Source organism: Astatotilapia calliptera, chromosome 11 (genome assembly GCF_964374335.1).
Source record: "Astatotilapia calliptera chromosome 11, fAstCal68.1, whole genome shotgun sequence".
NCBI lineage: Eukaryota > Metazoa > Chordata > Actinopteri > Cichliformes > Cichlidae > Astatotilapia > Astatotilapia calliptera.
Window position 1 is genome coordinate 3492689 of NC_137432.1, and position 12527 is coordinate 3505215.

At 40.4% G+C, this 12527-nt stretch overlaps 1 protein-coding gene across 5 annotated transcripts in view; it reads right to left on the bottom strand.

Annotated features, from left to right (window-relative positions):
• The window catches only part of cdk14 (cyclin dependent kinase 14), a 233986-nt gene that overhangs the window by 133552 nt on the left and 87907 nt on the right, over window positions 1-12527 (bottom strand). For all 5 annotated transcript variants that reach the window (XM_026184457.2, XM_026184458.2, XM_026184459.2 and 2 more), the window contains 2 exons: window positions 11237-11331; window positions 6762-6824 (listed from right to left, as the gene is read on the bottom strand). In XM_026184457.2, coding sequence (XP_026040242.1) covers window positions 6762-6824; window positions 11237-11331 — 158 coding nt within the window. The remainder of the gene's footprint in view (window positions 1-6761; window positions 6825-11236; window positions 11332-12527) is intronic.

Here is a 12527-nt window from a genome sequence, read left to right on the forward strand (position 1 = left end):
CTGTGTCCTGATCCGTGAGATGGTGTGATTTGGTACCAGACTGAACTAAAAGTGATGACTTTTTATCAGTTAGTCAGCCAGATTACTCAAAAACTGCTACAATCAAACACAAGAATACATCAGTTGGGAACATGACAGTAAAACTTCTTCAGCTTCTAGCACTGACTCACCTAATCCTTTTGTAGATATGCCCACATAGTCAGGATTAAATTCAGCAGTGAAAACTCTAATATTACATACTTTGAATAAAATATTTCTTGACAATCTGCACCTGAATAATTCACATTTCTGACAGAAATTTGGCAATTTGCTGCTGAATACCAGCCTACTTTCTGAATATTATTAAAGCTTCAGATTAATCAAAAATACATGAGCTGTACCATAAAGAGCTGCAGTCTGATGATGAGCTTTTCCAACACTTAGTGTCAGAATATTGCAGAGATCACCTGTCCTTGATATTGACACGGCACTGATGATGAAAGTGCTATCAGGCGCTTCCGTTGTAATGCAATTATAAGAGCAAATGCTGCTGATATTTAGCTTGTGGGTGTCAGTTTCCCATTGATCTATGAAGATGTCACTGAGTCACAGCCCTTCAGCTGACAAGCGTACAATCTAATAAGAAGAGCACTTGAGCAGCAGCCTGGATGAGGTCATATTTACTTGTGTTCAATAACACCATCACTGCTTATAAACTGCAGTCGAGCACATGGGGCGAGAAGAGTTAATGGTGCTGCAGAATAAGATGAATTTTACACCAGATCATCCAGTTCAAGCATAAACCTGAGTACAGTTTCGCACACATGCACACACTCTCTCTCTCTCACACACAGAGCTTGATGATTCTTGACCACTAATTACATCAGCAGTGAGTGTCTGAGTGCATGTCTCTAAATGTTAATTTGATCTAGCACCAGCATAGGCAGTAATAGCTTTCATGCTGCTGATTAGTAAATAGGAGGATATCTGAGTGACTGCACTTTCTCACAGTCAATCAGGAAACACCCTAATAACAGACATTAGCTGTCTTTATGGTGCTGGTGGTCAGGTCAGTGTTCGCCTACTGAGCTTCTTCTAAACATATTAGCTCTAATGATTCAGACTCTGTCACTAAAAAGTATAATATCTTTGGTAGTTTCTTACAAGTTTCTAAGGCTACGTCCACACGTACCCGGGTATTTTTGAAAACGCAGATTTTTCTATGCGTTTGCACCTTTCGTCCACACGTAAACGGCGTTCACTGAAAACTGAGATTTCTAAAAACGCCTGCCAGGGTGGATATTTTTGAAACTTTTTGCCTGTGTGGACGAGGTAAACGGAGAAAACGCAGCATCAAAGGTGTGCGCCACGTTATTGTTTCGGTGAAATGAATTTCTACAATACTGTTACTGTTAATTCTACTCTCTGCAGTGTTTAAATGCTTACATATACACACAGTTACTGTCCCTCCACACATACGACTGGGTTCTGCTTCTATGCCCCATCTTTGTTTACTATTTCCCGCCGAGGCTTCTAGACTTCTGATTGGCCAACATTTCTACACGGTTAGGAATATATCGCCACCTGTTGCTTTGGCATGTTCATAGCAGCGTTTTCCTTCATTTCTGCGTTTACGTGTGGACGGGATTATTTTTTAAAACAAAAACGGAAAATCTCCGTTTTCAAAAATACCCGTGTACGTGTGGATGTAGCCAAATACACATGTGCCGGTTCCATATGAGCAAGACAAGCAGTAACCACAACATTCAAGAGTTAGAAAACCTGCAGATCCTGAGGTGGCCATCTGGCACTGGCTCCAAAAGCAACTCAATTTCAATATACTTCAAAGTTAAAAAGGTCAACTACAGCCTGGTACAGAAAAATGGCTTTGGCCTCTATGGATAGTTTCCCCTTTCACAGCTGTACAGTGGGTGAAGTCATGTTATAACTCGTTCATTTAGATACTGCCTAGGCTTACATTTAGGGAGCTGCTTGGGTTAGCAGGTATGCTAACATAGGCAGCAGACATAGCTGTCTGCGATGTATTACCCATACCCGAAGTGTCTCCCGCTGTGTGGTAGAGGCCATCCAGTTTTATTTGTCTGCTACTTCGCACTGATTACCAATCATGTGTCTCTATTGCACCCATACACTTAGCAGCTTGCTAACCAAGTTTGCAAGCATTAGGTGATAATGTAGTGATCAACTCTCTCAGGATTAGGGCCACCGAAAAAAAAAAAAAGTAGGCACGTCTTTTCTTTTTCTTTTCCAGAATTCTGAGAAAACAGAATTTATTTAAAGCGACAACTTTTCAACAACTATAAACTGCTTATAAGGTGAATACAATTAAGTAAGTTCACACATTGTTTTTAAAATGTCTCTTTACCAAATCTTTCCCCCCTTTTCAGATTATGAAATTATGGACACCTACGGTCAGTTAAAAGATTGTGGTGTAATAAAGGTCTAAACCCAAACAGAACAACTGTTTTGATATTTGATGTTAAAAAAATATCAAAGAACATCAGTTTTGATGTTTTTATAAGAGACACGCTGTTATGTGCGTGTGTTGGTGGGTTATTTGTTTCTTAATGTGTGTATGCAAATTCACCTGTGCAGGGGCTCGGCTGTGATTGGTGGACCTAAGGAACAGCCTGATGTAACTGGTTCCTGCTGTGGACGTGAACTATAAAAGGGCGACTGAAGAGCTGCGGTGCGGGGGGTGTGGCAGACTTCCTGTGCCTCAGGTGCAGACGGAGCAGTCGTAGCAATAGCTATTTGGTTAAAAAGTTGGGCATGTGTGTGAAGTGCGGAGCAAGTAGGGGTGAGCTGCCGATTATTTTGGGAAGCCTTCTTTTCTCCTGTGTTTTTAGACCAGGGAGGTCAGACTGTGTTATTTCTTTCTTTTCTTTTCCTTAAACAGGTCAGAGGGGAACCGAAGCCTAGGTTGAGCTTTGTTTGTTGTGTTGGCCTTAGCTCACCCCGAAATTATACACTCCCACTACCGTGAGTGCCATTGTTGTCAATAAACTATTGTTAAAAGTCCGATGCTGTGGCTGTGTCTGTTTGGGCGTGGGAAGTCACGGGACACCCCGCTCTTGTTACGGTCATTTCGAGCCGGGTCGTAACACACGCTTTAGCTTAATATAAACCTAAAGGCAGAAATGCACATTTCCTGTTACTGATCACTGAGCAGGCAGCAGAGATCCTGAAGGCAAACAGAGTAAAAGAACAACTCAGATATGTTTTCTGTAATTAAGTGTGGTAATAAAATAATGTCTCAAAGAATGGTGAGTCAATGAGTGTAAGAAATTGCACTAATGCACCTCCATCAAACACGCATGCACTCAGCACAGTCTCTTGATGGCCATCATATTATGCTAGGCTTGTCTTCCTCCTGCCTATTATGTGTTTTCCCACCAGCTTGTTTAACTACTGCTGCCATTACAAGAGGTCTAGGCATTAGCATTCACAGCAAAGATGGCCACCAAGGAGCCAGCCAGCAAAGAGGGAAACGTTGTGTTGTGTTGCTGCACTGTCATACTCTGCACAGCAGAGTTAGTGGTGGTAGACACTTGTTAGCATAGTAAGGAAGTAGATGCGTCCTGAATAATGAAGCAGAAACGGAACAAACAGCAGTTAATCTGGTGGCCAGTTGAATTTAAGGTGTTTGATGCTTGCAGTGGCAGCAACCTCAAAAGCAAATACACCAGACGCCAGAAGGGAACTGTCCAGCTGAAGTACGCATCCTACTGAGCTAGGAGTCCGATGACATCAAGCAGGTCAAGTGGAGTGAAGAAAGCAAAAGTTTGAGAAGTTTGACTTTCAGTCAGCTTCTGGGTGATTCTGGAAAATCATCAGATGACAGAGGACAGAGAAGCAGTTTCCTGCCCACTTCTCCATCCTACAGAAACAATGGACACATTTCCAGGACCATCAATTATGCTGCATTACCTGGAAGCTGGGAGTCATGGTCTTGAACTGGCAAACATTTAAGCAGGGTGCTCCAAAGACTGTTTACCAACTTTAAGAGAATCACACTCCTTGGCCTTCCTTGGACACTCTAGTGTACTGAAGAGGAAAGGCCATACATTGGTCTAACCTTGGATTCAGGAGAAACCCTCTAGTGTTTGTCCTTGTTGTAGAACACTGGACCAGCTCTTTATTGTTTTGGGGCTATTTAAGGGTGCATGGTTTGCCAAACCAGTGTACATTTTTTGTGGACTTGGAGAAGGCATTCAACAATGTGTTCAATATGTATACCACTGGATGCATGTTACATACTTATCCAAACCCTAACCTTTGGGAGTATGGGGTATCTGGCCTGTTTTTAGCAGGCTATTGTATCTCTGTATATTCCTAGCAAGAACTTGGTTCACAATACCAGCAATAAGTTGGGCTTGTTCCCAGTCGGTGTTGGACTCCACCAACCCTCCCGTTCTGTTCACAGTTTTTATGGGGAGAATTTCTCGGTGCCTCCTAAGTGAGGTGTTTCAGGTATACCCAACTGTGACGATGCCCTCTCTTGGCTTTTCTATTGGCTGGCTTGGGAACCTTCCTGTGTCCTCCCAGAAAAGCTGGTCTGGAAACTCTGCTTAGGTTGCTGCTTCCATACCCTGGACTCAGATAAGCAGCAGAAACTGGATGGATGGTGAATCCTTAAAAATAGCTCTGCAGTGAGCTTAACTGCCACTAGGCTGCACTCTATGTGATGTAGATTACATCTCATCAAGTGTAGAGATTAACACACAGTGACAAGTGAAGGATATTTTAAGTTGACATCACACGCTATATTAACCCTCCTGCCATCCTTTAAAAAACTCACACCCATCACCCTAGGGACCATTCTCAGCCACGCCATAAAAAGACCATATATCCATATTTTATTCCACTTTAAATTAGCCAACCTTGTAAAACTACTTCTCCCTGAAATATTCATGTAAAGTTTTAATTATATTTTCGTTGTTTTAACCCTTCAAATCCCAGTGTTATTACATGAGCGCCCTGTGTTATAAGCCCCAAAAACCAAAAAACGAAACTAAATATTTCCACAAAAAACCAGTTGAAGTAATATGTGATTGTCATTATAAGTAGGCCTTTAGATGGACCAAAGATTGGCACCAACATACATTTTGACCTGCCATTATTTTTTTTGCATTTTTTTTGCAATTTAAAAATTAAAACTTCAAGGCCCTGAGTCTTCATTGACATCCAAGAAAAGAAGAAAAAATAAAATCATATGATGATAATTTGGGGTTGAAAAATAGCGTTTATAATGGAAGTCAGTGGGCAGAAAATGGTCCCCAGGGTGATGGGTGTGGGGATTTCTGCTGCTCAGCCATTTTAGGCTGATTTAAGGAATTCACACTGGAATATTAACATTGACAGGTAAAAACTATCCTGTGGCAAGTTTGGTTATATTCCACTGAACACAGTGGAAATGGCAGCCATTTAACACATAGCAGTGGCACAAAAAGGTCCCAAGAAGGCAGGAAGGTTAAAACAGGAAATGCCAGTGTACTGTGACGGATCATTAAAACAAGTGTTTTTCATGCTGCCTCTATTGCAACTGCACAGGCTCAGTTCATTAGAACAGACGACTCAGGAGTTGTGCCACAAAGGAACTGAAATCAAAAGGATTTAAGAAACACCTCACTCTGCTCTCTTGGAATAATCCCATACTAAACATGTAGCTGCTGTCAGCAGGAGAAACACAAATTACTTATGTAAATCCTTAGTGTCAAAAAAGGTACGAGCTGTTACATAACAAATGTAGCCTGAACTATCACCTCACTGCATGATGGAACCTCCCAACATCCCACCAACACATGGCCTCATTCACTCCATCATCGCTCACTCTACCTGCTTGTTTGTGTTAGCACTGCCCTCCTACAAACAGGAACCTGTGAGTCTGTACAGACGCTTCCACAGGAGTAATGCGCTGATCGGCAGCTTCACCATTACAGTTTCACAATATGTCAGCTTCAGTCACAATCATGAGTAAACCAGGTTGGATATTGAACTACTTAATTGTGGATTTGGTTAAAGGTTGCTATTTAACTGTCAGCTTTGGATAAGGTTTCATCTGATATGTGCACTAAGTGACGGTGACAAATTATGTCAATGTCGTCTGTATATTAAAGTGTTTCACATAAAAATATAAACACAGTTCTACAATCTGACAGCACATTGAAATGTTTCTATGAAACTCTGAAGAAAAATAGGAAAGGGCATTACAAAACACAAGTTTTGACTTAACTATCAAAAACACATTTTAGTTTCTGTCAGTGATTGGAGGGATAACGTTAACGCCGGTCCAGATTTCCTTGTCCCACTCACCTGACGCTCAGCTGGATTTAATCAGCGGCTTGTTCAGCTGAATCTGGTAAGCTGACAGGTGTCACCTGTGGCCTGCTGACTGTGCTGGCAAACTGGTAGCCTGTAAGCTGTCTACTAAAGGGGCAAAGGCTCCACATTTCCTACCATCTGAAATCTAAAAATTCTTCAATGATGAGCAAAAGGAAAAAACAACAACATACTTTTTCTTTTCCTAACTGAATCGCGTCACAGTCCCACAGATTTTTCTTCCCATCAACCAAGATGTTCCAACCCCAGTCAGTAGTAACCACCACACTAGACTCTTTGTTTCAAAGTTAAACAGCTGCCTGTTTCCAGTTATCTGCTCACGGTGGATCAGAATATCATTTCTTTATATGTAAGGAACACACTGCTGGCTTTAAGAAACAACAAGGTCATTGTGAGCAGCATAATCCTTCATACTGTACCTTGACGTTGTCTGGATGCAGTCCTCCAGGGTGTTTGTCCATATACTGACACAGGTCTGTGTGCTGGGTGAGGACAAAGGCAAGAACATCCCAGTGTTAGTGTGAAGGTTTTAAAGGTAAGTAAGAAAGCAAGCAATTTATTTATATAGCACGTAAGATTCCTTAAAGATCATCTAAAGTGGTTACCACCAAGTACACCTTAGCATATGCAAATGCTTTGGAGCAAAAACAGCTCTAGAAATTGGGACCAACTTGATGCTACTGTGATTTTATTGTACAAAGCAGTATAAAGGAACGTTAAATGCTAGAAGTTAGGTGGTCTAACACAATATATGGGCATCTTGGATATCACGTAATCATCATATTTTTTCCTTACAGTCATTTTTTGGGTTATTTGATAGAAAAAAGGAAACTGAACTCTTAAATATATATTGATTGATATTGATTGTAACTCCAAAAAATTGATGCACTGTCAAAATATTTTGAGTAATCCATTAAAAATACATGGGAGCAGGCGCCGTTTCATGGGCGCCACCATGTTGACCCACCATCTTGAATACAGTCATTGAGAAAGACATCATCGTTTTATGTATGTACATTTTACACTGTGATTGATTGAATTGATCGAAGCCTTTACTTGTCACTTGCAGTTGACCTGCAGCGAAATTGGACATAGGGAGGGGCAGCCATGCATGTGGCTAGAGACCAGCCACTGTCACTGAATGCCATATTATACTCGTTTACAGCTCAACCGTTTTATTTTCAGAGTCAAAATTTCAGAGGCACAACTGTGAATATCTACAGAAATCTTTCAAACATGCTGGAGGCTCTGTTATGGTTTGGGTGCATTTTAACCAGTGGGGCTACTGGTTGAAATGTCAAAATTCTTGTCAAAATGGATGGAATTTTGAACGCAGTAAAGTGCTGTCAAATTAATCCAACATCCAGTAATATCAATAAATATTATGATTGTCAAATGCTTCATTTTTCAGCATGGCAATAATCCCAAGCACACAGCAGGGAAGTAATAACAGACCTGGATAGAACAACCTACCGTGGAACACTATGAGTCATGGACTGGAATCACATCCAAATTAATAAAGTAGAAGAACATCCACAGAAGAACTTCAAGAAGCCTGGAAAACTATTCCTGAAGACCACTTAAAAAAATTATAGGAGAGCTTGTCTAAGAGAGTCCAGGAATGTTGACGTATGAAGGTCATCACATTACATAGAATTGTAATGAGCTATATTTCCATGTACATGTCTTTGTCCTGTCTCGCTCCCCTTACCCCGACTAGTCACGGCACATGGCCGCCCGGTTCTGCTGGAGGTTTCTTCCTGTTAAAAGGAAGCTTTTCCTTCCCACTTTTGCCAAAGTGCTTGCTCATAGGTGGTTGTCTAATTGTTGGGGTTGTTCAATATTGTCTTCAGGTTCCTGTTGTTGCAATTTAACGCTTTATAAATGAAGTAAAATTGAAACTGAATGAATATATGTTTGCATGTTTGACTAGAAAAATATGAAGAAACAATGGGTGGCTCTAAAACAGGACTCTATGTTTGGGTCTAAGTTATGTACATTTTTGCTATCTGCCATTTTTTTGTGTGCCTGTAAATTCTAATTGGTCCAATCAAGTTCAAAGCAGATGCTGTTCTTGGTCCACACACTACTTTAGCGTACGTCCCCAGGAAGAAGAAATGTGGCTTATTTTATGCCAGAGTTTATCGTATGAGCTGAATTGATATTCTTATCAGAAAATCAGACATGCACCCAGCCTTGGTCTGCCCTTCACCTCTGTGCTTTCAGAACAGATTTGTGGATGGAGGCAGTGACTATGAAACCACACTAATATTTACAGTCCCCTACTGCTGGCCACACCACAGAACCTCCTCTGCTGAATAATTCACAAAGACGCCTCAGCACACACACACAGCATATTTGTCATTGCTTTTCATGTCAGTTGTCTGTCCTCTCTCTGTGTGCATTTCCCCTGCATCCTGTCATTCACCATTAGCTTTGAGGGGAGAACAACGAATGGATTTTTGGGGAAGCTCAAGCTATTAGAGCACTGAACACAAGATGATATATCAACATCAACACAATTTAGCATCCCAGTCAAATAAATAACCACTGGCTGCAGGGAAACCAGGGTAATCCCTCGCTGTTAAAGGACTGTGTGGCATTATGATTGAAAGATGTGCTGTATTAGTGAAAAGTGTGGATAACCACTTAGGATGAGACGTCACTGTTTCACCTTTAAAGGCAAACTGAACTTTTTTCTCATTCTTCATTTAAACACAACCCGCTGGGCTCCATCCTCGATTCAGAAGCCAAACCCTTTGACATGTGTCAAATCTACCAACAGGGGGCATTCCACCATCCCCAGTCTAATAAATGTAGTAGAGAAGGAAAGCTGAGTAAGCTGGTTGAGCGATCTGGCCTCACGCAGCATGAATATAAATGAGCCCATCAGAAGCTGCTGTCAGTTGGTGCACAGTAAAGGGTAAGACAAGATGAGACTGTTCTGAACAACCTGGGTTCAGATCTGTCCAAAACTGCGTTGAAAACTTTTTATCCTTGTAGTACACTCCTACTCTATTCCCTCTGTAGACACTGGAGTCTTTCCTTATTAATTAGAAAAACGTCCTAATCAAGTTATTTTGGCCCTTGCTGCACAACATTTGAATACTATTCTTTGAACTTGTTTGGACAGGCAGCAGAAGTCCAGTCGGTTCAGTTGGATGAAACAATACTGTCAGTGGAATAATCCTGTAACTGTGACAGATGTGGTCACCAATCCTTACAAGTATGTAGCTAGTTTCAGTTTAACATACTTATAAGGAGGTTGTCATGTCTGCTTCTTTTACTTCTCCTGGCAGTGTGGTTGCTTCCCAACTAAACACTAAACGGTTGGTGTAGGTGATGTAATTGAGGTCAGCCGGAATTCTGGCAGATAAGCTTTTCTCAAAGCAATCTTGCATCAGCTGATGGCTGACACGCGTTTGGACGTTTGCCTCTCTCATATATGAAAATCTCTGCAATATGTTGTCAATGAAGTCTTGGGACACTATCAGTGACACTGACCCCGTCACAACTAAAGTCTCTTTGCTGCGACGGGGTCTTGATGTCGCTAGAACGAAGCCATGCCAATAAGTACAAGAAAAATATCAGTTTTTTGTTGACTACAGTTATCCATATTTGGAAAAATGATCACTGACATATTTTACCTCCTAAGTATCCAGTCCACTAGAAGTACCAGTATTACTCAGCATGAGATTGTGACTGGAACCCAGTGTGAATTTTGTGGACCAATAATTTTTGCCAATGTTTTTGTCAACATGTTTTTTTTATGATGAAAACAAGGCAAAAACTAAAAAACCCTAAAAAAAAAAAAAAACTAACCCTGAAGCACAAGGACAAAAACTTGGATAAAATGAAATAAAACGTTCATCAACAAATTAAAATGAGATGAAAAATAGGAGACGAGATCTTATCAGAACAAATTAAATTCTTTAAAAGGTTTTTATAAATAGGGAAAAATAGGGTAATCTCCTGGTGCAGTAAAGTTAGATGCACACATTTGTTCTGCCCTGTCTACACTGTTACTCATGGTTTTGGCAAAACAGGTTTGTCCCACCAGTATCTGATGTTGGCTCAACAAGACATCACTCTGTCACGATTTGTCTTTCACTCTCCAAACAAACAAAAATATCTTAAGTAGATCGCCCTCACGACCCTGGAAATGCTCCAGCTCAGATATTATTTCACCTGCCCATTTAAAGATAAAGACCACAAACGACTGTCACACCAGCAAATATTTGCCTTGGCATGTGCCATCATTAATAGATACTTAATGCTGTTGCTTTTTTTGTGGGTAAGTCAGTTTGTTTCGGCTAATCTAATGATCATCATTTGGTAAACTGTGCTGTTCCAGAGGTTTCTGGTAAGTAACCTTCCTTTACTTGGCTTTAACAGTGTTGCCGAGTCAGAGCATTTCCACTGGCCATAAATGCATCAACAGAATATTATTTCTGTTATTTGTGCACGCAGTATTTGACAGGACAGTTGTGGAAACATGCTAAAACCATGACCTTCCAATAAAATGCCCGCTTGGCTTCCTGTTGCAGGCACAGACAGACCAGGCTGTGGTGGACCTGGCTGCCATCCTATGGAGCAAAGAACGGAAAAAGCCCTAGCTGCTTTAACATTCCTCAAGTGCCCTAAAACTAAGAGTATGCCAATCAAAATATCTACAGCTCATGTTTCTAGCGGGAGAGTATTAAAAACTGAAACTCAATCAGCAAGGATGTACTGGGATCAAATCAATCAAACTAAAGAAACACATAAGTGCTGACCTCTGTTCTTTGAAAATGTTTTCTTTTGAATGCTAAAAACAGATTCTTGATCTAATTTTAAACCTCCACAGCCCCCCCCGTAAAGAGCCCAAATGGGTGATCTCAGTGTGCAGACTCACCACATATTCAAAAACCAAAGTTAGGGTTTCCTTGGTGTGGATGATGTCATGAAGGAGGACAATGTTAGCATGCTTCAGGCCTTTCAGAAGAGATGCTGCAGAAACAAAACCGAACAGAAAGAGGCAGAGAGTTGATACCAGGGAACTGTGTTATGCTTTCATTAGCTGCATTATTAGAATTTCTCATCACATAGAGGGGATCAGGAAAAGATTAAAACACAAAGAGAAAACACGGGGTGGATTTACTACTCAAAGTTCTCACACTCATTTGTCAACATGTTCATGACGTAAGACTTATTGTTAATTAGGAGGGAGATATGCTGGGAAGATGATCAAATCGTTACAGCGGCGAAGCTTAAAGAGTCTTACTTGGGAGGCTGGGTATGATGAGCACATTTACATTACTTGATCGAAGTCACAGCTTGAATAGAGCACGGTGAGCATTGTGCAAATAATACACGACACATTTTCAGTTTTTGGTGGGGACATTTTATAGCTTTGACATCACAGTCAAGTTAATTTAGTAACAAAAAGAACAAGTTTACTTTTTTAACATTTAATACGAGATATTCTGATTTCAGATTGAACTACCTTACAAAAAATCTCAGACACAGCAAACGACTTCTACGAGCTTCTAATTTACTTTTTTCAACCAATGCTGGTTTTCAATCTAAAAGCAGTTCCATCAAATTAGAGCTTTTGCATAAAAGCTGGCATTAGATTATCACCACAAAACTGCTTGGCCTGTAGCCACTGGAAGCACTAAGTAATGAAAGGGGCTAATACAAGAAATTCAACCCAACTGGAACAAGTGACAAATTTTCTCCGCATGCAAATTACCCCAACTTTTGTCAGTATAAGACTAGTTCTAAAAGAAAAAAATGCTAACTACACATTAAAGAGATAATATTCTACCTTAAATCAGTGCGCTATATCACTCTAGGAATGTTAGCTTCTAAGCTAGCCAGAGCTAGCTAAAACTAATGCTACGTTTAAGCTGTTCTTAATTTATTTATTTTTTTTACTTATCACCTTGAAATGCACAACAAATTCTGAGGAGCTCACATTTTGGTCATTTAGTATTCCCTTCCATATAAATAAGGGGGAAAGCTCATGTTGTCAGTTTATGTTAAATTGGAAAAATAACAGCGTGCTTCCTGCTAAAGCTAGCTAGGTAGGTCAGCAGAGTTGATGACTGTATGCTGTCCTTTATATACTCTTTAAGTTAAAATATCATTGTATTTTAGTTGAATTTAAAGTATTTCATTTTTATTATATAGCATAAATGGAA